This window comes from Delphinapterus leucas, chromosome 13 (genome assembly GCF_059928025.1).
Source record: "Delphinapterus leucas isolate spDelLeu-1000000601 "Yukka" chromosome 13, BTC_Dleu_Yukka2, whole genome shotgun sequence".
NCBI lineage: Eukaryota > Metazoa > Chordata > Mammalia > Artiodactyla > Monodontidae > Delphinapterus > Delphinapterus leucas.
In genome coordinates this window covers 35,213,586-35,240,221 of record NC_143141.1, presented here as the reverse complement: position 1 = coordinate 35,240,221, position 26,636 = coordinate 35,213,586, and the positions used below count along the sequence as shown (strand labels likewise).

At 36.8% G+C, this 26,636-nt stretch overlaps 1 protein-coding gene across 1 annotated transcript in view; it reads left to right on the top strand.

Annotated features, from left to right (window-relative positions):
- Nucleotides 1-24,534, top strand: part of GMCL1 (germ cell-less 1, spermatogenesis associated) — a 49,720-nt gene extending 25,186 nt beyond the window's left edge. The window contains exons 10-14 of the mRNA XM_022561244.2: nucleotides 3,014-3,083; nucleotides 7,909-7,984; nucleotides 13,402-13,547; nucleotides 15,629-15,716; nucleotides 22,445-24,534. Coding sequence (XP_022416952.1) covers nucleotides 3,014-3,083; nucleotides 7,909-7,984; nucleotides 13,402-13,547; nucleotides 15,629-15,716; nucleotides 22,445-22,573 — 509 coding nt within the window. The 3' untranslated portion in view covers nucleotides 22,574-24,534. The remainder of the gene's footprint in view (nucleotides 1-3,013; nucleotides 3,084-7,908; nucleotides 7,985-13,401; nucleotides 13,548-15,628; nucleotides 15,717-22,444) is intronic.
- Nucleotides 24,535-26,636: the final 2,102 nt, after the last annotated feature.

Here is a 26,636-nt window from a genome sequence, read left to right as displayed (position 1 = left end):
CTTAGAAGAAGTCCGCTATGTTTAATCTCTTTAAGTTTGCATATCCAGTTGCAGAAACTTAAGCAAACTTAACTTTGAATTCAAACTTAACTTTGAATCACCATTCTTTTGAGCATGTTTAATTTTTTGGCTTTTGATAACAAAGTAATGCAATAGATTTATTCCCTTACTTTGCATTGTGGGCAAGAAGATAGGTATTCTTGTAACTTTTTATATCAGGAATTACTGTTGTGGGAATAATGGGGAAACTTAATGCTTAATATTTTCGTAAATTCAATAGAGATAATTGTTAAAGCAGTATGAATTTTATGAAAATAAGTTGCTTAAAATGAAAAGGTATATAAATTCATGTAATTAGTTTTATTGAGAAATACTGTACTCAGTAGAGTAAATTTGTCATCTTTTGGAACTAGATTTTTAGGTTATTATACATGAAGATCTTTGAGACGAACTTCTCCATAATTTTATACTAATATACCTGTAGATGCTCTGTACAAAATATTCTTTTATCCAGATAGGAATTTTTTATTATGTAGACTGTCCTTCACCTTCATGATCTAATTCTGACTTAACGTGTTTCATATAACATTCAACCTGTAGGCTGTTTTTTGCTATATGCTTTACTGGTTGTGAGTAGATTTTTGTATGTGTATATACCTGAATATACACTCTTTCTTTCATTTAAACAATAAAACCAGGCAAATTCAGGGCGTATCTTATCTTCTGTTTGTGTTTTAAAGTTTTGTAAATCTAAGACATTTAGATTTTCAAATAGTATACTTTTGGAGACCCCCTTCGCCATATCCTTTGTATAAGACAAGAGAAATGATCTAAATAAATTCATTCTGACTCATCTCATTTATTCTGTTAGAAAAGTACTGTGTTTACGTTCAAAACTGCTGTCGATTAGATCTGCAGCTGCTGATTTATAGCACTGTCAAATGCCACTTTGACGTGCCCGTTTTGAGTTTTTGTTTTGTATTTTGGTCTGATAAAGTTTAAAAGTGCTTAAATTTGTTTTCACTGAGTGGAAGTTTCTTGAAGGCACTTTTTCAGAATCTTTCCACCGAACACTAACTCTGCCAAAAAGGATTCTGGGAAACTCTGCCTAGTGTATCTGCGTTTTGGGAGATATGTCTGCATATAATCATATTAAAAACTCTGTATAAGGCAAATTGTTTCACTTATTTTTATCCCATGTTTTTCAATCTCATTTTATCAGAGATTTCACCCTGTGTATCAACTGTCAACATTGCATTTGAACTAGTGGTTCTAGTGACATATTTTGGGGCTGCTGCTACTGGATGAACTACCTGTGACCAAAAAGATATCTAGTTTGACTTTTTACTCTTTAAGGCAAGAAAGGAATTCCCTGGCAGTCCAATGGTTAGGATTCGGTGCTTTCACTACCGAGGCCTGGGTTCAGTCTCTGGTCAGGAAACTAAGATCCCGCAAGCCAGGTGGCGCAGCCAAAAAAAAAAAAATGCTTTTAGTTTTAAAGGAGTTTATTCAAAGTTGTTGAAACTAAATTTTAAAACATTTTCATGGGATATAGCTTATATGATATTTGAGAATATGAATGTGTAACCCTTTCCATTTTTATAAATGAATCATGAAAAGCCATATTCTATCTCTGGATCCGTGAGTTTCAAACTACAGGCATAACCTGTAGTGAGTTGAGAAATCATTTTAATGGGAAGGGATCAGCTTTTTTTTTAAATAAAATACAGTAAAACAGAATTTTAAAATCCAAATACCTTGCAAATAAGATGAACAATATGTGTGTAGGTATACAGAGTCACATAAATTTTGCTGTTAGTCTTTACCTACTGAAAATGAATTGTTTGTGGCCTAGATATTCAGCAGTTATTCCTTATAATAGCAACAATATTATTTTAGGGAAAGAAGCACTCATAAGTGTATTTATAGAGAATTTTAAGGAAGGACACCAATAAATCAGTGCAAGTCATCTGGATACCTTTTGTTAGTTAGAGAATTATGAAGTGAAAACCCAGATTTTAATTGCACTAGGGTTTTTCCCCTGCCTTTCGGTAGAGGTAGAGAAATCATTTAACTTAAAAATTAGAAAAACTACCCTTTTAGTTGGGAATAAATAAGAGCAAAAAATAGGGCTTCCCTGGTGGCGCAGTGGTTGGGAGTCCGCCTGCCAATGCAGGGGACACAGGTTCGTGCCCTGGTCCGGGAGGATCCCACATGCCGCGGAGCGGCTGGGCCCGTGAGCCATGGCCGCTGAGCCTGAGCGTCCGGCGCCTGTGCTCCGCAATGGGAGAGGCCACAACAGTGAGAGGCCCGCGTACCGAAAAAATAAATAAATAAATAAATAAATAAATAAATATGGTGCTAAGCCAGTTCTGCTTATATTTTTAATAAATCCATGTTTTATGTAAAATAATTAAAATTTCAGCTTCCACAGTCTCATTTTGTGGAAAAATTATATGCTTATTATTAAAGGGAAGAATATCTATAATTATTATATTCCATTTGCAATAATTTAAATTATAATAGTTATCTAAATCGTGTCAAAATTATTTCTTGAGTTGCATAATTCATCTAATAATTTAGAGATGGTATATTTCTCATTAATTGTTTTTAGATAATTTAATATAGGAACAATCCATTATTCAGTTTTCTATTAAAGCTTTTGTTAAAACTGAAAATATTACTTTTGGTATGTTTCTCACAAATGAAAAATAGTGTCAGCTATGAAAAGGAAATTATTAAATACAAGAATATACATTTAACTAAAGTTTTAAATGTATGTGATCTAAGTAGAGTCTGTCCTAAAGCGAAGGAAGATAACATTTACCACTTTAAAAATCATTAAGCTGTATCGTTATAGCATATTTATAAAATATAAATTACCAGCTTTACTTATTGCTGTTTTAAACTTGAATTGTAAAATGGTAAAAATTTTATCAACTTCTTAAAATTTTTAAATCCTTTATGTTTTTCCATATTTCTTATTATTCTTATATGTATTTTTACATTTTAGAATGGCTATCTTCTGTGTATAAACAGCAGTGGTTTGCTATGCTCCGGGCAGAACAAGACAGTGAGGTGGGGTAAGTATGGTACATCATAGCATTGTTCATTAAAAAAAAAAAAAATTTTTTTTTTTTTTACTGAAATATAGTTAATTTACAATATTGTCTTAGTTTCAGATATACAGCTAAGAGATTCAGTTGTATAATACATATTTTTCAGATTATTTTCAATTATAGGTTACTATAAGATACTGAATATAGTTCCCTTTGCTATACAGTAAATCCTTGTTGCTTATCTATTTTATGTATAGTAGTTTGTATCTGTTAATCTCATACTCCTAATTTACCCTGCCACCCCTCTCTTTCCCCTTTGGTAACCATAAGTTTGTTTTATCTGTGAGTTCTTCTGTTTTTTATATAGATTCATTTGTATTATTTTTTTAGATTCCACATATAAGTGATATCTTATAATTGTCTTTCTCTGTTTGACTTACTTCACTTAGTATGATATTCTCTAGGTCCATCCATGTTGCTGCAAATGGTAATATTTCATTCTTTTTTATGACTGAGTAATACATATTCCATTGTATATAAATATACCACATCTTCCTAAGTCAGTCATCTGTTGATGGGCCCTTGGGCTGCTTCGATGTCTTGGCTCTTGTAAATAGTGCTGCTATGAACATTGTGGTGCATGTATCTTTTTGAATTAGAGTTTTCATCTTTTTAGGATATATGCCAAGGAGTGGAATTGCTAGGTATGTTAGCTCTAATCTTAGTTTTTTAAGGGATCTCCACACTGTTTTCCATAGGAGCCGCACCAATTTACATTCCCACCAACAGTGTAGGAGGGTTCCCTTTTCCCCACACCCTCTCCAGATTTATTATTTGTAGACTTTCTGATGATACCCATTTTGACTGGTGTGAGGTGACATCTCGTAGTTTTGATTTGCATTTCTCTGATAATTATTGATGTTGAGCATCTTTCCATGTGCCTGTTGGCCATCTGTATGTCATCTTTGGAGAAATGTCTATTTAGGTCTTCTGCCCATTTTTTGATTGGGTGGTTTGTTTTTTTGAGTTGTATGAGCTGTTTGTATATTTTGGATATTAACCCCTTGTAGGTCACATCATTTGCAAATATTTTCTCCCATTCCCTAGGTTGTCTTTTCATTTTGTTTATGGTTTCCTTTGCTGTGCAAAAGCTTTTAAGTTTGATTAGGTCAGGTCCCATTTGTTCATTTTTGCTTATATTTCTTTTGCCTTGGGAGACTAATCTAAGAAAATATTGCTACAGTTTATATCTGAGAATGTTTTGCCGATGTTCTTTTCTAGGAGTTTTATGGCGTCATGTCTTATACTTAGGTATTTAAAGTATTTTGAAGTTTTTTTGTATATAGTGTGAGGGAGTGTTCATATTGATTTACATGTAGCTGTCCAGCTTTCCCACCACCACTTGTTGAAGAGACTGTCTTTTCTCCACTGTATTAATATATTATTGCCTCCATTGTTGTCAATTAATTGACCACAGGTATATGGATTTTGCTATGAATTTTTAAATGTATTCATTATGTTGAAAAACCAGTAACAGTATTAAAGTCAAGAGCTGTTAAAGAACATGTAATCAGCTTTTATTCTTATATTTCTATAACTATCAATATTATAAATATTTATCTTTTTGGTCAATTAGTATAACAGAATGTTTGTATTGTCACTTGCTATATTAGTAAAATTGAATAATTGATATACTTTGTTTCACTTAGTGTTATGATATTCTTTTAAGCTATTGAAATATTACCTGGAATAATGCTTTCGTAAAGCATGATCTTCATATATATGTATAGGTAAAGCCAATTTTCTTATTTGTGGCAGTATTGTCAAATTCTCACTAATGTAATAGGGGTTTTTTTGTTTTGTTTTTTTAAGTTCTTTTTTTAAAAATATTTATTTATTTATTTATTTGACTGCACCAGATCTTAGTTGCGGCATGTGGGATCTTTAGGTGCAACACACGGGATCTTTTAGTTGCAGCACGTGGGATCTTTTAGTTGCGGCATGCGGGCTCTAGTTCCCTGACCAGGGATGAACCCAGTCCCCCTGCATTGGGAGCGTGGAGTCTTAGACACTGGACCACCAGGGAAGTCCCCTGTAATAGTTTTTTTGAAGACTTGAGTGTAAGGTGAATTAACCCATCTGGTTACACAGGTGCCTTCATCAAAAGCATATGACCCCTCTAGAAAATATTTATGTACTGTCTTCATTTTAAGAGAAAGCATATTATCTGTTCTTTAAATGTGTAGTGCTTTGCAGTTCAGTGAAGTACTTCCACATTTATTGTTTGATCTTTATACTAGCTCCTTGGTATAGGCAGTGTGAAGAGACAGTCCACCTGTGAGTACATAAAAAGGTTTTACATTTAAATTTTTTTCTGCCCTGATCTCTTTTAATTTATTTTTATATACTAAAGAACTTACTAAAGTAATAGCCTAGTTGTGTTTATAGCTAAACAGTGAGTGTGTGAAAGAGTTCCATAAACTTAAGATAATGATTGCAAGATTATTATCCAGGGTTCTTAGTTTCTACTTTACTTGTAACTTATATCCCATCTTTTCCCAAATATATTCATAGCATACTTATCTTGCACAAATACAGTAAGATTGTTGAAATAGGAGACCCCTCCAAAAAATGAGAGTTAATTATTTACTGGAATTCAGATTTGAAGCATTTTGTAATGTATGAAATGTTTTATAAACCATCCTACCTACTTCTTTTGTATATTCAGTTTTTAAATGTTGGATGTTCTCTATCATTCAAGATTTTTCTCATCTGTATCCTTTTTGAGTTTAATATAGAGTCTCACCGAAGAGACTGAGTTAGAATAAGTGGCTTTCTTGCATTCTTCTTATGTATATGACTGTATTGCCCCTAATGAAGCACTCTCTTCCACACATACTGAGTATCTGCTCGCTACTGTAGGGCTGCTAAAGTGAGAAAGACAGTGTACTCCATTGACTCTAGGTTATAATCTAGTAAAGTCTCCCGCCAGGGTTCTCCTCTTCCAAACGCTTTTCCACATTGCCAACAGGATTAGCCTCCTAAGTAGAAATATAATTTCACTTCCCTGCTTAAATAAGACCAGGGACATTTGATGATAGTTAGGGATTATTGCTTTATGTGTGATATATATTTACAGATTAAAGGATATGATGTCTGGAGGGTCAGCCTCAATAATAATCAGTTGGGAGGGATATGGGGAGAAGTGGGTTGGGAGTAAAACTAAAGCAGGATTATTGAACCTAGATGGTGAGAAAATTTGGCTCATTGTACTATTTACTTTTTTTTTTTAAGCAAAGCTTTTATTTATTTATTATTTTAAAAATGTATTTATTTTTGGCTGCGTTGGGTCTTCATTGCTGTGCATGGGCTTTCTCTAGTTGCGGCGAGTGGGGGTGCACAGGCTTCTCACTGCGGTAGCTTCTCTTGTTGCGGAGCACAAGCTTTAGGTGCGTGGGCTTCAGTAGTTGTGGCGCGGGCTTCAGTAGTTGTGGCGCGTAGGCTCAGTGGTTGTGGCTCACGGGCTCTAGAGTGCAGGCTCAGTAGTTACAGTGCACGGGATTAGTTGTTCCACAGCATGTGGGATCTTCCTGGACCAGGGTTTGAACCCATGTCCCCTGCATTGGCAGGTGGATTCTTAAACACTGTGCCACCAGGGAAGTCCCTGTTTACTTTTATATGTTTGAAAGTTTTCGTAAGAAAAAATTTTAAAGTAACAGAACAAATACATGGAAACTCTCTCTTATCTACAGGAAAATTTGAAACTCCTATGAACGTAGCCTGTGGGGCCCTTCAACAGTCTGTCCCAAATGCCTTTCGCTTTATCTCCTCTCTTGCTCATTTTAGGCTCCAGCTGCACTAAGTTCTTCATACATTTAGTACCCTTTCATGCTCCCGTCTTTTTTCGCTAGTCCTTCTACCTGGAATGCCCTTCCTCTGCATAGAGTTCACCCCTGACGTCTACCCCAACAAACTCCCTCTCAGGCACAAATAATACTTCCTCTGTTATGATCCCCACTCTTAATCCCAGGCAATAAATCTGTGCCTTCTTCATGCTCTTAACATCAGTTCTCTCCACGTTATTATCTTATTACTTATGTCTAGTTCCCTGCTAGACTGAGCTCTTGGATGTCAAGGATATGTTTCATTAGTTTTATTTACATTTCATTATTTTTTATGTATTGTATTTGTTTCAATATATTTATTAGATAATGATGATGGCCCCGGTATCTAGGTACTTAATAAATGCTGTATATGAATGAATGTTTATCATTTGGAATTCTAAGCTAATAATAATGTCATTTTATTATTACATCTTGAAATAACAGTGTTTCTCTTAGTTGATTAAGGTTTTTAAAGTAAGAGGACCAAGTAAAGATTAACTGATAAAATTCTACAGCTGTTTTCTATTAAATACTGAGTTTGTATAGTTGTACTACTTTAAAAAATGGCTTGTGTGCGAAACAATAATATCAAATGGTAGGTGATACCAAGTCACGTCTTAAATAATAGATTTTAATTTAATTTTACTTAGTAGTTAGACTTTTAAGTGTTTTATTTTCTCGGTAAGCAGAATTTCTCATAGATTATTTCCCCCTCTTTGGTTTCACTGGGCCCTAGTAAAAGTATTCTAGAAGTCAAGGCAATAAATGAAACACTAAAGATTTAAATTTTTTTTATTTAGCAGAGGTAATGGGCTAGATTTAGTCATTGCATTTTGATTTTTATCAGTACTACAAAATTTTATTTTTAAATCTAGTAGAAAGTTTTTCTCTTGTAACTCACAGTTATTTTTCAAATACTAGTTGCTTATTTTCCGTGAGATTTCATGTTTTATATATATTTCTAGGCCTCAAGAAATCAATAAAGAAGAGCTAGAGGGAAAAAGCATGAGGTGTGGTAGAAAGCTTGCCAAAGATGGTGAAGTAAGTATGGGTTGTGACTCTTAATAGTCTTATACAAATTGTTGTACTATTAGTGCAAAATATACTTTCAATAACAATCATGATACATATTATACCTCAGAAGAGCTTTTTTGTGGATTAGTTTCTGTAGCATGATCTCCTGGGCAAGGAGTTACATACTCAGTGGTGATTGATTATTCAGCCTTCCCTGAGACTGTTGAACTTTCTGGGTCTAGATATGAGAAGATCCCTCAGCAAACCAGAAATAAAGATAAATAAGACGTTAAATGGGAGCTGTTACATAGTCTTAAAAGTAATTCTTTCTATTTTACAGTTACCCTAGATCAAAGACATTCAAACGCTTTGATTGCTACCCACATTAAAAATTATGTATTTCATTAACACCCAGTACAAATGCATATAAGTGAAACAAAAGTATTACAAAACAGTGCTTACAGCTACTTTGTCCTATAGATGTATTTCTACTTAACTTTTTTTAAAAAGCTGATTGTGACTCATTCAATTGATTTTACAGCCACTAAAGAGACATGAACTACATTTTTTTAAAAACTCTACCCTAATTGTAATATTCATCTTTGAAAACAGTTCAGCCTAATTTAGATAACCATTTGGTTATTTTTCTCCCAGATTTTCCCTAATTTTAACTTTAATTTTGAAAGTTTCATTATTTTATGTTTGCATTCATAATTTCAGAGTATGAAAGAGGAATAGCATCTTATTTATTCCTTAGTCCTCCTTATTGTCGCTTCCAGACCTTGTTCCACCCTCATCGTCATTGAATCACAGCTCCTTTGAAGTGCATACTTCTGCACCACTCACTACTCTGACTGTGGCCATCATTCGCTCGGCTTGCTGGCTTTCTTTCTCCCTACTCTTCTTATCAGTCTTTGTGATTTTAGCATCTGTTCCCTGACCTTCCTTCCCTCCGTGATCTTGCGCTCTACCCTACCTCAGGAACCAATGTCCTATAAGCATATCCTCAATTTTTGTATCACTAATTCATGTACCCTCTTCAAAATCTCCATTTTAAGCATACCACTTGCAGACTCCACCTCGTGTTATCTTTCTAGCACTCTCCCTCTGGTACCTGGACTCCCAACAACTTTTCAACCCCACTAGAATGTACAATACATTGTTCTTACTATCTTTTCCGCATTACCCTCTCACCACATCCCTACTTCTTTCTTTACTTGACTTATATTTTATGTTCCATCTTAAAATTGGTCCCTGGCTGGGGTGGGATGAATTGGGAGATTGGGATTGACATATATACACTATTGACACTATGTATAAAATAGATAACTAATGAGAACCTACTGTATAGCTCAGGGAACTCTACTGAATGCTCTGTGCTGACCTAAATGGGAGGGAAATCCAAAAAAGAGGGGATGTATGTATACGTATAGCTGACTCACTTTGCTGTGCAGTAGAAACCAACACAACACTGTAAAGCAACTATACTCCAATAAAAATTAACTTTAAAAAGTTATTGACCAGGGCTTCCCTGATGGCACAGTGGTTAAGAATCCGCCTACCAATGCAGGGGACATGGGTTCGAGCCCTGGTCTGGGAAGATCCCACACGCCACAGTGCAGCTAAGCCCGTGCACCACAACTACTGAGCCTGTGCTCTAGAGCCTGCGAACCACAACTACTGAGCCTGCACATGCCACAACTACTGAAGCCCGTGCTCCGCAACAAGAGAAGCCACCGCAGTGAGAAGCCCGCGCACTGCAGCGAAGAGTAGCCCCTGCTTGCCACAACTAGAGAAAGCTGGTGCGCAGCAACGAAGACCCAACGCAGCCATAAATAAATAAATAACAAACAAATACATAAATTTATTTTTAAAAAGTTATTGAGCAAAATTAAGGCTGGGAACTTTTGTAGGTAACGATTAATTAAAAACAATATACAAGGTGAAAAAAAAATTGGTCCCTGGCTTATACTCTTAACTTCCTTTTTCCCTTTTTCACTCAGTCAAATTCACCAGGCTAAACCCCAGTTCTTGTTAAATCCCACCTTTCCATGCATTCCATGCCTGCTTCCATACAAATGAATGTGACTAAAGAAAAACACCATACAAACCCCAGCAGGTTTCACTTGAATGTTGTAACTGTAAACTTCAAGCAGGTTTTTGGTGCTAAATGGTGATCCTCCTACATTTCCCTAGTGAATTTATCCTCCTACTCCTGGAGTAACTCTCATACCTTCTCAAAAGGGCAATGCTACCACCCTTATTCTTTCCATTGGCCTTGCTTCTTTCTTCATTCAGAAAATAAAAGCAGTAGGAAGAGAATCTGTGCATCCTCCTACCAACAATACTACCAGTCTCCTTGCATCTGCAGCCGTGTGCTGTGCTTTTCCTTTTACTAGAATGGATGAACTGTCTGCTTCTATCCTAGTCCACCTCCTCTTATAATGGACCCCATCCCTTCTCACTTGTTCAAAAAGTTTGCTCCTACAGTCATCACCTCACTCTCCTGCATCATCAGTTTTTCTCTTCTGTATCATTCTCATTTAGCATATTAACATGCTACAGCATCCCCCATCTTAAACCATTCCCTGACTCACATTCCCCTCTAGCTTCCACTCCATTTCTCTACACCCTTTTTTTTTTTTTTTTTTTTTTTTTTTTTATGCGGTACATGGGCCTCTCACTGTTGTGGCCTCTCCCATTGCGGGGCACAGGCTCCGGACGCGCAAGCTCAGCGGCCATGGCTCACGGGGCCTAGCCGCTCCGTGGCATGTGGGATCTTCCCGGACCGGGACACGAACCCGCGTCCCCTGCATCGTCAGGCGGACTCTCAACCACTGCGCCACCAGGGAAGCCCTCTACACCCTTTTTAAGCAAAATTCATTGAAAAAAGTTGCCTGTATCCACTCCAATTCATTTACTCCAGTAAAGTCAAGTGAAACGCTGTGCCCTTGTCACCAGTGATTCCTACATTACCAAGTCGAGTAGTTTTTAGTCTTCCGAAAGTTCTTGGCAACATGACCCATCTGTTCACTCACCCCACGGAGATTTTCTCCGTTTGACTTCCAGGACAGCATACTGTGCTGGTTTTCCTCCTGCTTCGTTGGCTGCTCCCTCTAAGTCTTTGCTAGATCCTTCTCTTTCTCAACAAATGTTGGTGTGACTGGAGGCTCAGTACTTGGACTTCTTCCATATCTGTGCTCTCTATGCTGACTCTTAAGTGATCTCTTATAGTCCCATGAGTTTACACCAATTCCTAACTCCTGTATCCAGCTACTCACTTGACATCTTTCTTAGAATTCTAATAGCCTCTCAAACACAATGGTTCCAGCTGAACTCTTTGATTTTCATTCCCAAACTCCTCCTTCCCAAGTATTCTCCAGCCCATAGATAACCCCTCTGTTCATCCACTGCATAAGCTCCACACTTCAGGTTCTTCTTTCTTTTGTTCCATATCTGTTGTCCATAAGAAGTTCCTTTGAATATATATCTTCCAAATATATATATATATATATATATATTTTTTTTTTTTTGGCTGCATTGGGTCTTCATTGCCATGCATGGGCTCTCTCTAGTTGTGGCGAGCAGGGGCTGCTCTTCCTTGCGGTGCACGGGATTCTCATTGCAGTAGCTTCTCTTGTTGCGGAGCACAGGCTATAGGTGCATGGGCTTCAGTAGTCGTGGCGCACGGGCTCAGTAGTTGTGGCACATGGGCTCTAGAGCACAGGCTCAGTAATTATGGCTCTCGGGCTTAGTTGCTCTGCAGCATGTGGGATCTTCCCGGACCAGGGATCAAACCCATGTCCCCTGCATTGGCAGGTGGATTCTTAACCACTATGCCACCAGGGAAGTCCCCCAAATATATTCTTACCACGTCTACCACTACGACCCAAGTCCAAGCCACCATTATCTCTTGCCTGGACTGTTGTAGCTTCATAACTGCTCTCCCTGTTTTTACTCTTGTCCTTATACATTCTGTTTTCCACACAGCAGCCAAAATCATCTTTTTAAAATGCAAGTTAGATCATGTTACATCCTTCCCTAAAGTTTTCCGTTAGCCTCTTACCACACTTAGAAGAAATCCAAACTCTTTCCTACTGTGGACTCTAGGCCATATGTTTTCTGGCCCCTGACTGACTCTCTGAACTCATCTCCAGCCTCCATCCCCCTCAGTTATTGCCCTAGCCACGTAACCTTTTTGCTGTTCCTCAGATATGCCAAGCATGTTTTTACCTCCAGAACTTTGTACTTGTTCTCTTTGTCTAAGTCACTTTTCCCCAGATAGCTACCCAGTCCGCTCCTTAGTTGACTCAGGACTCTAGTCTTATAGCATCTCCATAGAGAGATGTTCCCTGACCACCTGCCTGAACCAACAGGCTCCCCAGCTGCCAGCCCACCTCCCCTACCCTGTCACTCTCTCCTGGCATTCTGTTCTGTCCTCTTCCATCCCATTTCATGTTTGTTGTTCATCTCCTCCTCCACACAAACACGTATTAAAATATACATTTACTAGGGCAGAAACTTCTTTACTGCCATTTCTTTAATGCCTAGAGCAGTACCTGGCACAAAATATGTGCTCAATAAATATCAGTGAACTCTTGATTTAATGTTGTAATTCAGAGGGTCAACCAAACACTTGAAGTCCTAACTTTACTTCATTATACAACGCCACTTTACTTAATAGTCTCTCATTAACTATTAGGTGATAGAATAAACAAACTTGTGAACCTCATGATGGTATTTAAAATAACTCAGTTGTGTATCTGTTGGTTAGTTACTTAAGGTATTTTAGGGTATTTTTAAAATTTATTTAAACTAAAAAAGACAGTTCACTCATTTCTCCCACTCCCCACCCCTCGTCTCTGGCACCCACCAAGCTGTTCTCTGTATCTGTAAGCTTAGGGTTTGGTTTTTTTTAGTACATATTTTTTTTAGATTTTACATGTAAGAGAGATCACACAAGGTATCACTTAAGGTATTTCAGAGTATTTTTAAAGCAGGAAAAATTTTAGCGGATTCCTATTACCTCTATCTAGACTCCTAGTCCCCTAAACTATACCTACTTAGAGTTGGTATAGCTTATAACTATCAACTAAGCCATATTAGTTATGATAAACTAATTAGTTTAACATATTAGTTATGATAAAATGTGGAGAGTTAATGAAACAGATCATGAAGAGACGATATTAGGAAAGTACCTGAAGGAATAATGATCATAAAGGCTGCTTTTGCTGGCTTTGATATATACTATGTCTATGTGGTAAACCTTGTATATATATCACAGATATATTGTGTGTGCTAAGCCTTAAGGCACTGACAAAAAGTAGGGACCCATAAGACAGAAATACTTGAAATGAATTAGAAAAAAAAAGACAGTTTGAACTTTTTATTTTTGACTTGCTAATATGATAAACTGAAGTAAATCTTTCTCCTTTGTATTTTAGTACTGCTGGCGGTGGACAGGTTTTAACTTCGGCTTTGACCTGCTTGTAACTTACACCAATCGATACATCATTTTCAAACGCAATACATTGAATCAGCCATGTAGTGGATCTGTCAGTTTACAACCTCGAAGGAGCATAGCATTTAGGTAGGATGAGATTTTCCCACCCCACTCTTCCTCACTCTAAAAGAACTATAAGAAGTGAAATAAAACCATAATTTACACCAACAGTAGTAGAACTTTGGTAAGATACAATATATATGAAACTGCAAGGAAATGATAAAGCTCCATTCCTACAAAATGTATTAATAATCAAAATTATAAGACCCAGATCTAGTATGTCAGGAAGAAAGAATGGGCTGGAATATGAATGGTGTAGGATTGATACTGGGCTTGAAGCTGTTGCCTTGCTGCTATTCCTAGAAAATAAAAGGTCTAAACTGGAAATACAACAAGGTATTCTTACAGGAAAACATCTCTGGTATTTTCCTTAACTTTCTATAGGATTTCAGATGTCCAACTTTGCCTAATAGTTGAGCTGGCAATATTTTTCTGGAGAGGATACTGACAAAATGGAAAATAGCTTAATGAATGGATTATTTAAAAGTCATATATTTACCTTATACCATACACAAAAATTAACTCAAAATGGATCAAAGACCTGAACATAAGAGCTAAAACCATAAAATAAGTCTTGGAAGAAAACAGGGGAAAAGTTTTATGACATTGAATTTGACAGTGATTTCTTCAGTATGATACCAAAGCACAGGCAGCAACAACCACAAAAGTTGAACTTCATCAAAATTAAATTGTGTGTCAAAGGACACTTAACAAAGTGAAAAAACAACCCATGGAATGGGAAAAAATATTTGCTAACCGTGTATCTGATAAGACTATATAGAGAACTCCTAATATTCCCCAACAAAAAAACAACCTGATTCAAAAATGGGCAAAGGACTTAAATAAACATTTCTCCGAAGAAAATATACAAATGACCAATAAGCACATGAAAAGATGTTCAACATTACTAATCATAAGGGAAATGCAAATCAAAACCACAGTGAGATACCACCTCACGCCCGTTAGGACGGCCAATATCAAAAACAAAACAAAAGTGTTGGTGCAGATGAGGAGGAATTAGACCCTTGTACATTGCTAGTAGGAATGTAAAATGGTGCTTACTTTGTGGAAAATGGTATGGCAGTTCCTCAAAAAATTAAATAGAATTACCAAATGATCTAGGAATTCCTCTTCTGGTTATTTACCCAAGAGAATTGAAAGCAAGGACTCAAACATATTTGTACACATAGCAACATTATTCACAACAGTTAAAAGGTGGAAGCAACCCAGGTATTGACAGATGAACGGAAAAACAAAATGTGATGTATACCTACAATGGAATATTATTCAGCCTTAAAATGGGAGGAGATTCTGACATGTGCTATAACATGTCAGCTTGAAGCTTGAAGACATTACACTAAGTGAAATAAGCCAGTTACAAAAGAACAAAAATACTGTATGATTCCACTTACATGAGGTACATAGAGTAGACGAGTTTATAGAGACAGAAAGTAGGATGGTGATTGTCGGGGGCTGAGGTAAGGGGAAATGGGGAATTCATGTTTACTGGGTACGGAGTATCAACTGGGGAAGAAGAACAGGTTCTAGAGATGGATGGTGGTGATGACTACAGAACAGTGTGAAATGTGTTGAATGCCAAGAACTATACATTTAAAAATGGTTAAAATGGTAAATTTTATGTATATTTTATCACAATAAAAAAGGCATACTTGGGGACTTCCCTGGCGGCGCAGTGGCTAAGACTCCATGCTCCCAATGCAAGGGGCCTGGGTTCGATCCCCGGTCAGGGAACTAGATCCCACGTGCATGCTGCAACTGAGAGTTCTCATGCCACAACTAAGGAGCCCATGTGCTGCAACTAAGACCTGCTGTAACCTAATTAATTAATTTTTAAAGGCATACTTATAAATTATTTTTATATCTCAGATATGTATAATAGCACAAGCTTGTAAATCTAAATGGAATCAGTTTATAGTTTGAAAAGACTTCAAATTCTTAACAAATAACAGACTTAAAGAGAATTTAAAAAAATTAAAATAAAAGAATATGGAAGAAAAAAGTAATTATTAAAGTAAGGTAGGGCTTATTTAAATTGATATGTGCTTTAAAAAATCATTAGTTTTTTTGTGTGTGTGTTTTTATTCTAGATTACGTTTGGCTTCTTTCGATAGTAGTGGAAAACTAATATGTAGTAGAACAACTGGCTATCAAATACTTACACTTGAAAAGGACCAGGTATGTTTGATTACTTTTCTGTTAATTTTTTCATTATAATATTTGCCTTTTGACTCCTCTTTTGAAAATTCTTAAGTAGATTTAATGTTTGATTTAAAGATTGGTTTGAGAACTTTTTGAAGGTAAGTATCGAAGTACCATGTTCACTTTTGCATAATTTACTCCATTCTACCAGAAGTGTAACTAAGACCAAAAACAATAATAATAAAAAGAAAACAGGGCTTCCCTGGTGGCGCAGTGGTTGAGGGTCTGCCTGCCGATGTAGGGGACACGGGTTCGTGCCCCGGTCTGGGAGGATCCCACATGCCGCGGAGCAGCTGGGCCCGTGAGCCATGGCCGCTGAGCCTGTGCGTCCGGAGCCTGTGCTCCGCAACGGGAGAGGCCACAACAGTGAGAGGCCCGCGTACCAGAAAAAAAAAAAAAAAAGAAGAAAACACAGTTTGATTTGAGGGGCAGAGCTGACAATAAGGAAATAATTATTCATCCTGAACATTGATCTTCACAAAGTTATGAATCTTAATTGTTTTCTCCATTGTGTTCATTTATTTATACAGTAATAACATATCTTAAAGACAATCCAGTATATCTCCATAGCTCCTAGATATTAAGTGAACATTATCCTCTAGCACAGTAGGTTTCTAAAATGACAGACATCTGTAATGTTCCCAAAATTATCTCTAAAGCCATTTGTTTTTTCATAAATCACATGCATGTAGAAGTTTCAAAATGTCATGATGAAAAAGTAAACCAGTTTCAAAAAGTAAAACGAGAGCTGTTAAAAATCAAGGATGTTTATTTCTAGTAAAGCTAACCACCATTCCAAAGGACATACTGTTTTAATAAAGGGTTTGGAGCCTATGGTTCACATAAATTATTAGAAGTTAGCAGTTTTCCTCAGACTGAAGAGACTCTCATAAAACATCAAAATTTAGCACTGCAAGGAACCTTGAAGTGATAGTTCTGACCTCACCTCCCCTGTATGAGAACTCCTTTAACAGCATTCTTACGGAGGCTCCTCAACCATTGTTGGAACTCTTAGTGAGAGGGAGCTGACTCTGTCGTGTGGTAGGTGTAAGTGAGAGGGTAGGTACATAAGAAGATTCAAATCTGCCTCCATTGGAATTCTCTGTTGGTCCCTCTCACCCTCTTGAGCTGCATGGACAATATCTATGTTTACCTTCAACTTGGAACTTCATTCAAAAACATTGTCGGGGGCTTCCCTGGTGGCGCAGTGGTTGAGAGTCCGCCTGCCGATGCAGGGGACATGGGTTCGTGCCCCGGTCTGGGAAGATCCCACATGCCGCGGAGCGGCTAGGCCCGTGAGCCATGGCCGCTGAGCCTGCGCGTCCGGAGCCTGTGCTCCGCAACGGGAGAGGCCACAACAGTGAGAGGCCCGTGTACCGCAAAAAAAAAAAAAAAAACATTGTCGGGGCTTCCCTGGTGGTGCAGTGGTTGAGAGTCCACCTGTTGATGCAGGGGACACGGGTTCGTGCCCCGGTCCGGGAAGATCCCACATGCCGTGGAGCGGCTAGGCCCGTGAGCCATGGCCACTGAGCCTGCGCGTCCAGAGCCTGTGCTCCACAGCGGGAGAGGCCACAACAGTGAGAGGCCCACATACTGAAAAAAAAAAAAAATTGTCATGGCTCAAAGCAGCCAGAGACTTAATTAAAAAGCACCAGGCCAAGATAGTAGTTGTATTCCTAGTGTTCCTTGATTTGTTCATTCAGCAAACATTTGTGTCCCTACTTCATGCTAGGTTCTATGCTAGGAGTGGAGGAGATAAAGAGGAGCTTATATAGCTAAGTAGAAGGAGAGGGATGGGCTCAAAGAGTGTGTAACATTGAGGGAGACATCTCTAACCTTTACTGTGGGGTTGGGGACAGGTGTGGTTATTGGGGGAGGGGCAGAGACACAGTTCAGGGAAAACCTCTTCTGGGCAAGTTGAAAAGTGAATGGATACCTGAACCAAGCCTCAGATGATGAGTAAGATAGAGGCAAGGGGGCTTCCCTAGTGGCGCAGTGGTTAAGAATCTGCCTGCCAATGCAGGGGACACGGGTTCAAGCCCTGGTCCAGGAAGATCCCACATGCCGTGGAGCAACTAAGCCCACGTGCCACAACTACTGAAGCCCGTGCGCCTAGACCCTGTGCTCCGCAACAAGAGAAGCCACCTCAATGAGAAGCCCGTGCACCTCAACGAAGATTAGCTCCCACTCACTGCAACTAGAGAAAGCCCGCACGCAGCAACAAAGACCCAACGCAGCCAAAAATAAATAAATAAATAAATTTAAAAAGATAGAGGCAAGGCAGCATGTGGGTCATTCAAGGAATGGAGAGGTTTGGAAGAGGAAGTGTTCAGTAGGTGTAGAGCCAGGGCATGATGGGCTATGGATGGAGTTTGGACTTTTTCCTGAGCTCTGTTAGAGAGCTATGGAAGGATTTTAGTTGGGGGGTTGCATATATGTTTTATGTAGCTTATAGACGTTTGTTATAGAAAAATAGAAAATAAAAATAAGCAGAAAAAAAATCATACATAGTCCACTGAGAGATGACACCACTGATACTTTTTTCATTGCCTATATCTTTTTTCCAAAATTTTATCTTACTGTTGACTATTTTGTAGCCTGCTTTTTTTCCACTTTGTTGTATATAGATAGCTTTTCTTGTCAATAAATATATATCCACAACATCATTTTTATTACTGCATAAGAGTTATTTTAGATATACCATAATTTAAATAATGCTTTTTTGGATAAAGTTGATTTTTTTGTTTTTTCACTATAATAAAAAATGTACATGTATCTTTATATGTTTTTCTGATTTTTTAGAAGATGAATTCCACAAAGTGGAATTCTTGTCAAATAAATGGTGTATATATTTTCTTTTTTCTTTTTTTCTTTTGCGGTACGCGGGCCTCTCACTGTTGTGGCCTCTCCCATTGCGGAGCCCAGGCTCCGGACGCACAGGCTCAGCGGCCATGGCTCACGGGCCCAGCCACTCCGCGGCATGTGGGATCTTTCCGGACCGGGGCACGAACCCATGTCCCCTGCATCGGCAGGCGGACTCTCAACCACTGCGCCACCAGGGAAGCCCGGCGTATATATTTTCTAATGGCCAAATTGCCCTCCAAAACTACTGTCAACTTACACTCCCTCCAGTAGTACAGGAGAGCATACGCAAGAAAGTGTATCATTCTTTCTAGTCCTTCTCCCAATATAATAAGTGGAAACAAATCATTTATTTTAGTTTTCATTTGTTTGGTTTCTGATATAGTTGGGTTTTTTTTTTTACTTATTGAACATATTGTGTAAATTGACAGTTTATGTTTGTTTTTTTTAATTAAGGTGTTTGTTTTCTTGTTAATTTTAACACCTTTTATATATTAAGAATAATAACTTTGTGATATGCTATACTTTTTCCATTTTTGTAATTTATCTTTCACCCTTCATGAAACAGTATCAATCTCTTCCTTTAATGAGTTCTTCTTTCGATGTGCTATTTAGGCCTTCTAACTGGGATTATATAGTCATCTGGGTTTTTTTCCTATTCCTTTTATTTTTTCATTGGAGTATTTTGATACATCTAAAGTGTATCAGATGTGTCAATGTGTTTGAAATGCCATTTTTATCATATACTGTAAGTCCTTATATACTTGGTTTCATTTCTGAGATTTCTGTTTTACTGATTTTATTGTGGAGACAATAATGCTTTGTTTTAATTAGACTCAATTTAAAAAGAATTTTATTACCAGTAATGCAAATTCACCTTCACCCTTCTCTTTTCAAAAATCCCTGGGTTCTTTGTGCATGATTATTCTTCTGTATGGGGTATACAATCATTTTGTCCAGTTTCCTCTCAAAAAATCCTATGAGGGTTTTGCTATATACTGTTAAATATAATTTGTGAGAAATTGATATCTTCCCTTCTGGAATATGGTATTTTCTACATTTAATCAGGTCTTCCCTTACGTCTCTAAAATTTAGTTTTCCCCCGTATTTATTCTTGCATGTTTCCTGGAAGTATAACGCTAGGTATTTTTTATTTTAATTACTAACATGAAATGAATCCTTTATAAATAGTTTTTGATGACTATAGGAAAGCTAGTGATTTTTATATATTTATTTTAAAACTATCCCTCTTACAGGACTATGCTAACTTTAATCCTTGCACTATAGAAGGATCTCTCAGAAATGTGTAAGAAGGACTAGAAACGTGATAGTGGCAGAAGACAATTTAGAAGCTATTGCTATAATCCAGATCAGAAATGGTGAGAACCTTATGGAAGGTAGCAATGAAGATGAAGAAATGTTGATGGGTTCTAGAAATAAAGGGGTGCAATTGATAAAATTTGGTGCTTAAGTATGTGTGAGGGTGAGGACAAAGAAGTCAAAGGTAGTACCTGGTTTTGTGACTTGGGCAACTTAATTATAGTGGTAATAATAATCCGTCCTATAATTACCGATATTTGAATTATAGGAAGGAAAATGAACATGACTTAAAGTGAGGGTGAAGAGATGATGAATTCAGTTTAAAGCATATTTAATTTGAAGGCATTGAGGTGAGAATTTGATAGACCAGTGGATAAATGGGTCTGGAGTTTATAAGCAACGCCTGGGCTAGAAATAATGATTGGATGAGATAAGCTACAGGAAAATATGTCAAGAATATGACAGGAGGGAAACCTATGGAACACTGGTCTTTAAGGGGTGGGCAAAAAAAGTAACCTGGTGAGACATGTAAGAGCTGGGATGGGGAATCAAAGCCAATTGCAAGGGTGAAAGTATAGATGGCACAGAAAGAAAGGAAAGAATAGGTAGTATTCAGTAGCTGATGATTTGAATTTGAGCTGCTTTATGTCTAAGTGAAGATTTCTAGTAGGGAATTAGATGTATGGATCCTGGAATTTAGACCTATAAATAGAATGTAGGGCAGTAATAGAGCTATAGTACAGGTAAGTAGCATGAGCCTCAGAAAAGCAGAGAAGATAGAAATAACGGCCTGGAAACAGAGATGAAAACCCAGGAAGATACCACCACTCTGATGCTGTGATGTGTAGACTTCACTGCTTCCACTGCATAGTGGAAGAAGGAAAATGGAGCTTTTCTATAAAGATGCTTCAATGCAAATGTAGGTGTAAATTGAGCCCTCAGGTGGAGTTAAAGGTTTGATGAAGCTAGAATTAGATCTGTCTAGTTTGGGGAGGGGAAATGGGGATTAATACAGTTCAATATTCAGAAATTGGTATGTCCATTCAGCCCCCAAGTGATGTCCGCATGGATCCCTTCTTTTCCCAGAGTTGGCCCTTTGATCTACTCTCCCCCACCAACCTTAACTATATTCAGATACCAGAATGCTAATCTTCCTTGGAGTCTTTGTTTGGTCGTGGTAGAGAATCTTGTTTTTGTCATCAGATACACATATCGTCAAAGCATATGTCCTCAACAAACTTAGTAAATGTGCCTTCACTCAGGTTATTGCTACAAATGTTGACTAGTCCAGGGTGACTCAAGCATCTAAAGATCAACTATGCTTTGACATAATTGCTCTCTGCTTAACCCTGTTAGCACCATCAGCCCAGGTGATTGCTTCACCTGACCTATCATCGTATCCATTTTGTTCACTAACTTAAAAAAAAAAAACACCACTTTGCCCATTTTGGAGAACATAGAGATTGTGTGTGTTTGTGTGTGTGTGTCACATTTCTATTCCCTACCTTCTTTATCCAAATTTATCTTGCTGCTCCCCCAACACAGAAGCTGTGTCCAGTTGAGCCTTTGTCAATCACTCAAATGTTGCAGTTTTAGTCCCTCTTCATTGCAGGAGCACATGCTTCAGTTAAAAATTTTAAATTCTAGATTTAAACAGTATTTTAATAGTATATTCTCCAAAATATATAAAGGTGAAACTAATGCATATTATTTCAGTATCCAAGTATTTAAAAAGTAGGAGTTCTCATGTCAGTGCTACGGCTTATATTCTGAGGATTTATTCTGTTCACCAAATACTGCTGGTAAAGGGTTCCAGAGATCTGTAGCATTGAGTGAGTGAGGGTTCCATTCGTCACTCTCAGGTGTAGTATCAACTCCTGTCTCTGTGGAATTTCAGGTCATTCTCATGTGTATTCATGTAACTGAACCTGAAATTGATTTTACATGATAATGTACTTTAGGTTCCAAGAGACAAATAACATGTTTGCGTTAGAGACAGTGGGAAATCTTAGACAAGAGTGGGAACCATGCTTATTGGTGATAATAATGACTCCCCACCTTCATCCCAAGTATTTGCTATACATAAAGACCATCAGACGTTGAAGCCAAATGAGAAGTGTGTGTATTTGTGCACTGTATCTGTTCATAAAATATGTAGTTACTTGATTAGAAATTTTTCAGTAATGAAAATTACTACCGTTATTTATTACTTAATATATAGCTGGCTTTGTGAGCCCTCTATGTGCATTGTCTCATTTAATCCTCAGTGTAATCATATGAGGTAGGTACTCTTATTGTCCCCTTTTACAGTAAGGAAGCTGTAGTTGATAAGGTCAGTGACTTGCCCAAGGTCACACAGCTAGTGGGTGGGAGTTTTGAGATTTGAGCAGTGACTCTCAGACTCCAGATGCATACTTTTAACCACCATACTAACCTTCAGTTTACTCAATTCAACAGTTTGGTTCTCTGTTTTATTTTTATAATATTACTATTATTATTAAAGCAACAAATTTGTTTTATAGGAACAAGTAGTGATGAACTTGGACAGCAGGCTTCTGATCTTCCCTTTATATATCTGCTGTAACTTCCTGTATATATCTCCCGAAAAAAGAACTGAAAATAATCACCATCCAGAAAATCCAGAAAACTGAGGATCTCATCAGCTGGAAACAGTAGCACTTTGTAAACTTTTTTGGCCAGCTTTAATTTAATGGCCCTGCAGATATTCACATCTAAGGTGACTAACAGTGACAAAGGCCTTATGAACTGTTCACATAATACAGAAGACTATTCTTATCCTCATTATATTTCTATGCATATATAAAAAAAACATTTTAAAGCCAAGAAAATATCTGTCAAACCGTTTGTTATAAAGATGTCGACTCATGCTTTTTAATTTGGCATCAGTAGAAAATTGCCGTAGGTAAATCTCACATTTCTCTGCAACCAAATATAGAGTTAATTTTTAGCTTGAACTTTGATCCTACCTAATGTTAGTGAACCTCGATTATCCATCTGTAAGTTTTATTTTTATTTGGCTAAAAGAATGCTAAAGGAATAATTTGGCCAATTATAAATGCTGTTTCAGTTGGTGTGTTTAAAGCTGTCCTTTAATTTTTTCAACTGCTCTTTATGATTCCTCCTCCTAGTCGAATATTCTTCCAATCTATATATGTTTTTAATCATTAAAATTTTTTTTCATGGCTTTGAAAACTGAGGAACTTTTTCTTTAACTTAAACATTTTCATGCTATTTTATTTTGCTTTTTATTGATATTTAGCTTTACTAAGATTTTAACAACAAAAAAATCAGGTTCAGACTTTCAAATGAACTTGGATGGGGGAGAAAATCAGTTGGATTCTGAGGATATTCCTTTGCCTTACATGGTCTTTTCTTTGACATTCTGTGCAACTCTATTATTAGGTCACAGATTATTTATGTACCAAATATTACACTTTAAACATTCTCATATTCTGTGATCTTTTTATTTATGTTCAAATTTTTTAAATTGGGAATCCTATTTCCTACTTAAGCTCAGGACTTTATAACCTCTGAATTGAGTGCCTTTGAGTTACACATGCTATTAGAAATCTCATAGTAAATGTAAATAAGGTCGGAGGATATCATATAGAAGCTGATAATAAAACATTAATGTACAAATAGAACTTATTTTTGTCAAAAATGAGATGTACATTTGTCATGATTTATATATGTTGGTTTCTTGTGTTTACTGCTGTTTTGAAAATAGCCATGCTCATTGTCTTTCCAGTCAAAGTGAGTACTTTTTGTGGTTAATGTATATTTTTAGTATGTTTTAAGAAAAATGGGAATTACTTTTGTGTATCTGTACAAATAAATACTCATTTGGAAAAAAGAATCAGCTATTATATAAAATGACCAAAATAAAAAAATGAGTTGAAACCAGAATTTTTTTTCCAAGTTAGATTTTTTCCAATTAGATTTAACTTTTAGAATTTATTGCTAGTTTTTCTTCCCTAGTGATATGTCCATCGATTCATAAATCACTTTTGTCCTTTCAAAATTCATCCTCATGGTAAATTTAAAGGAAGCTTTTAAATGCCTTCCCTATCTCCACCCCTAGAACTGTAGTAAAAAATCCAATAATTTGGCTGTATTGAGGCTTCATTTCTTGTTTTTGTATTTGGCTATAACTATATATCTCTTCCATGAGATGCTATTGTTTTTTTCCTATCTATGGTAATATCAGAGGTTCCTCACCCTTACATATTAAAAAATATAAATAAATACCAAACAAATTGAATTCTTTGAATAATTGAATTTTTCCAAATCTTGGGAGTAAAGATACTTAAAATTTGAGTATATTAGTGAGTAAAATTATTTCATTTCACTTATATGAATTAATCAAATTGGAATTACATATGGTTCCTGTCCATTCTTTGTTTCCTGGCCAAATTGCTTATGTCATTCACAGATAAAATAAATATTTGTTCAGTCATAAGTAGGTTGTGTTCTCATTGGAGAAACTGGTAATTGTCAGCTAGTACTTCACATTGATAGTAAAGATCTGCTTTTGTTTTCTTACCAAATACTTTAATGTTTGCATACTTTTCATTCTTTATAATTGGAATATTTTCAATAAAGTATTAAAAGTGTCAGCTGAAGTATCATATAAACTATTATATATGAAGGTGTTTGTCAGCTTTTGCCTTATAATCTTTGCCAAGTCTTTTTTTAAGCTGCAAGGGCTAGAAAACAATATTTACCCACTAATAATTATTTTTACTTGGCTATCAGTAAAGAAGAGGTCCTTAAGAGAAAATGTTCTAGAGTTCCATGCTAAATTATTAAAGAGAGATATGAGTGTACCTTTCCTTTTTTTTTTTCTTAAATAAATTTGGCTTGAAACTTAGCAAGGTAGGCAAAATTAAATGAATGTTGTAGTCATTAGCTTTTTAACCGAGTGTTTAGCAGCCAACATTTTATCTCATTTCAAGTCTTTAAATAGGATTCATTGCCATCATTAATGAGCCGATTTCAACATCAAATGCAAAATTAGGGTTACCAAGAGTCAATTTGGCTTTCTAAATTTAAGTTAATTAAAATTAAATAAAACTTATTAAAATTTACTTCCTCAATCACACTAGACCCATTGTAAGTGCTTAGTTAACCACATGTAACTAGTGTCTATTGTATTGGACAGTGCAGATATAGAATATTTCCATCATTGCAGAAAGTTCTGTCCAACAAAGGTGATCTAGAATATTGGACTGTTAACGCTGAAACTATGTCAGGAGTTATATTCACTTAAAGATGAACCCATGTAAAGAATAGAAAGGATAATAGAGCCAGGGGTGCAAATGGTAGATAACTTGTCAATCACCTAGAACGATGTGTTGAATCATAATTTCAAGCAATGTGTACCTAAATCACTTGACTACATTAAAAAACAAAAGTCATTGTACAGTTTCATCCCAACCACAGAGTTTGCAGTTCTTCCCAAAGTCCACGGTACAGGGATACAAAAGCAAAAAAACCTCAGACATCATCAATCACTGTTAACTAGTGGTCAGACTGCATCTAAATTAGGGGGGGGAAATTACTGACTCAACAACATGCATCCATTTGTAATGATCAAGTAGGATACTTTTGTAAAGGCTGGTGATTTTACATAAAATAGGACTAGAAGAGGTAAAACAAAGTTTAACCAAGGCTAAAAATAGTACATTTGCCGGAATCACAGATGGTTAATGTTGATTCTTATGTAAAGTACATACATACTTTACAGCTTGCCTTTACTGAAAAATTGCTGTCTGGTTGGGGAGGGAAGTTATAAGCAAGTGTGATTACAAGTGTTGACAGTACCCCAGCCCTACTCCACTCAAAACCCATTAAAATGGCCATTAGAATGAGAGAAACTCAGGTATTGAAAACAGGATTTTTCTTCCAGATACAGTGCTGGATAATCTGCATTCTGAGAGCGGGCAACTTGATCAGTAAATAAGGAAGCCCTAGCAGAATACAGTTTCTATCCCACATCTTAAAGGGGGAGGAGCCACTTAGAGACATACCACTTCTTTTCCTGCCTATGGTTAATCTCAGGGCTGTCCCTTTAGGAAACTTACTCCTTTGGTTTTTTTTTCTTTCTCTTCTGTACTTTGCTTTTTTTCCCTCTATACTCACACCAATATTTTAAACATGCTTAAGTTTCTCCCATCTTTGAAAAACCTTCTACATTTACCTCCACCCACTGCCATATTTTGCCCTGCATAAGCCAAACTTCTCAAGAGGGTTTTATGCAGGGAATTCCCTGGTGGTCCAGCGGTTAAGACTCCGCTTTCACTGCCTTTCACTGCCATGGACCTGGGTTCGATCCCTGGTGGCAGAGCTAAAGTCCCACAAGTCGTGTGGTGCAGCCAAAAAAAAACCAAAAGGTTATACAAGTTCTCTCTCCACTGCAAAAGCTATTCACAACCCAACTCCACTAAAACTGAGTCAGCAAAGACTTCATTGCTAAATCCTTTAGGTTAGATGTGGGGTTTTTTTTCCATTCCTTTTAACATTTAAAATTAACCTCTTTGTTCTCCTTAAAAACAGCAGCCTTCTCTTAAAACGTCTCTGACCTCACACTCAATGGGTTTTCCTTCTCTCTCTCTGGCTCCCCCTTAGTCTCATTTTGGGGTTCTTCCTCTAGCTGTCTCCAGGCCCTTTTCTCTCAGCCTCCCCGGGGTGGTT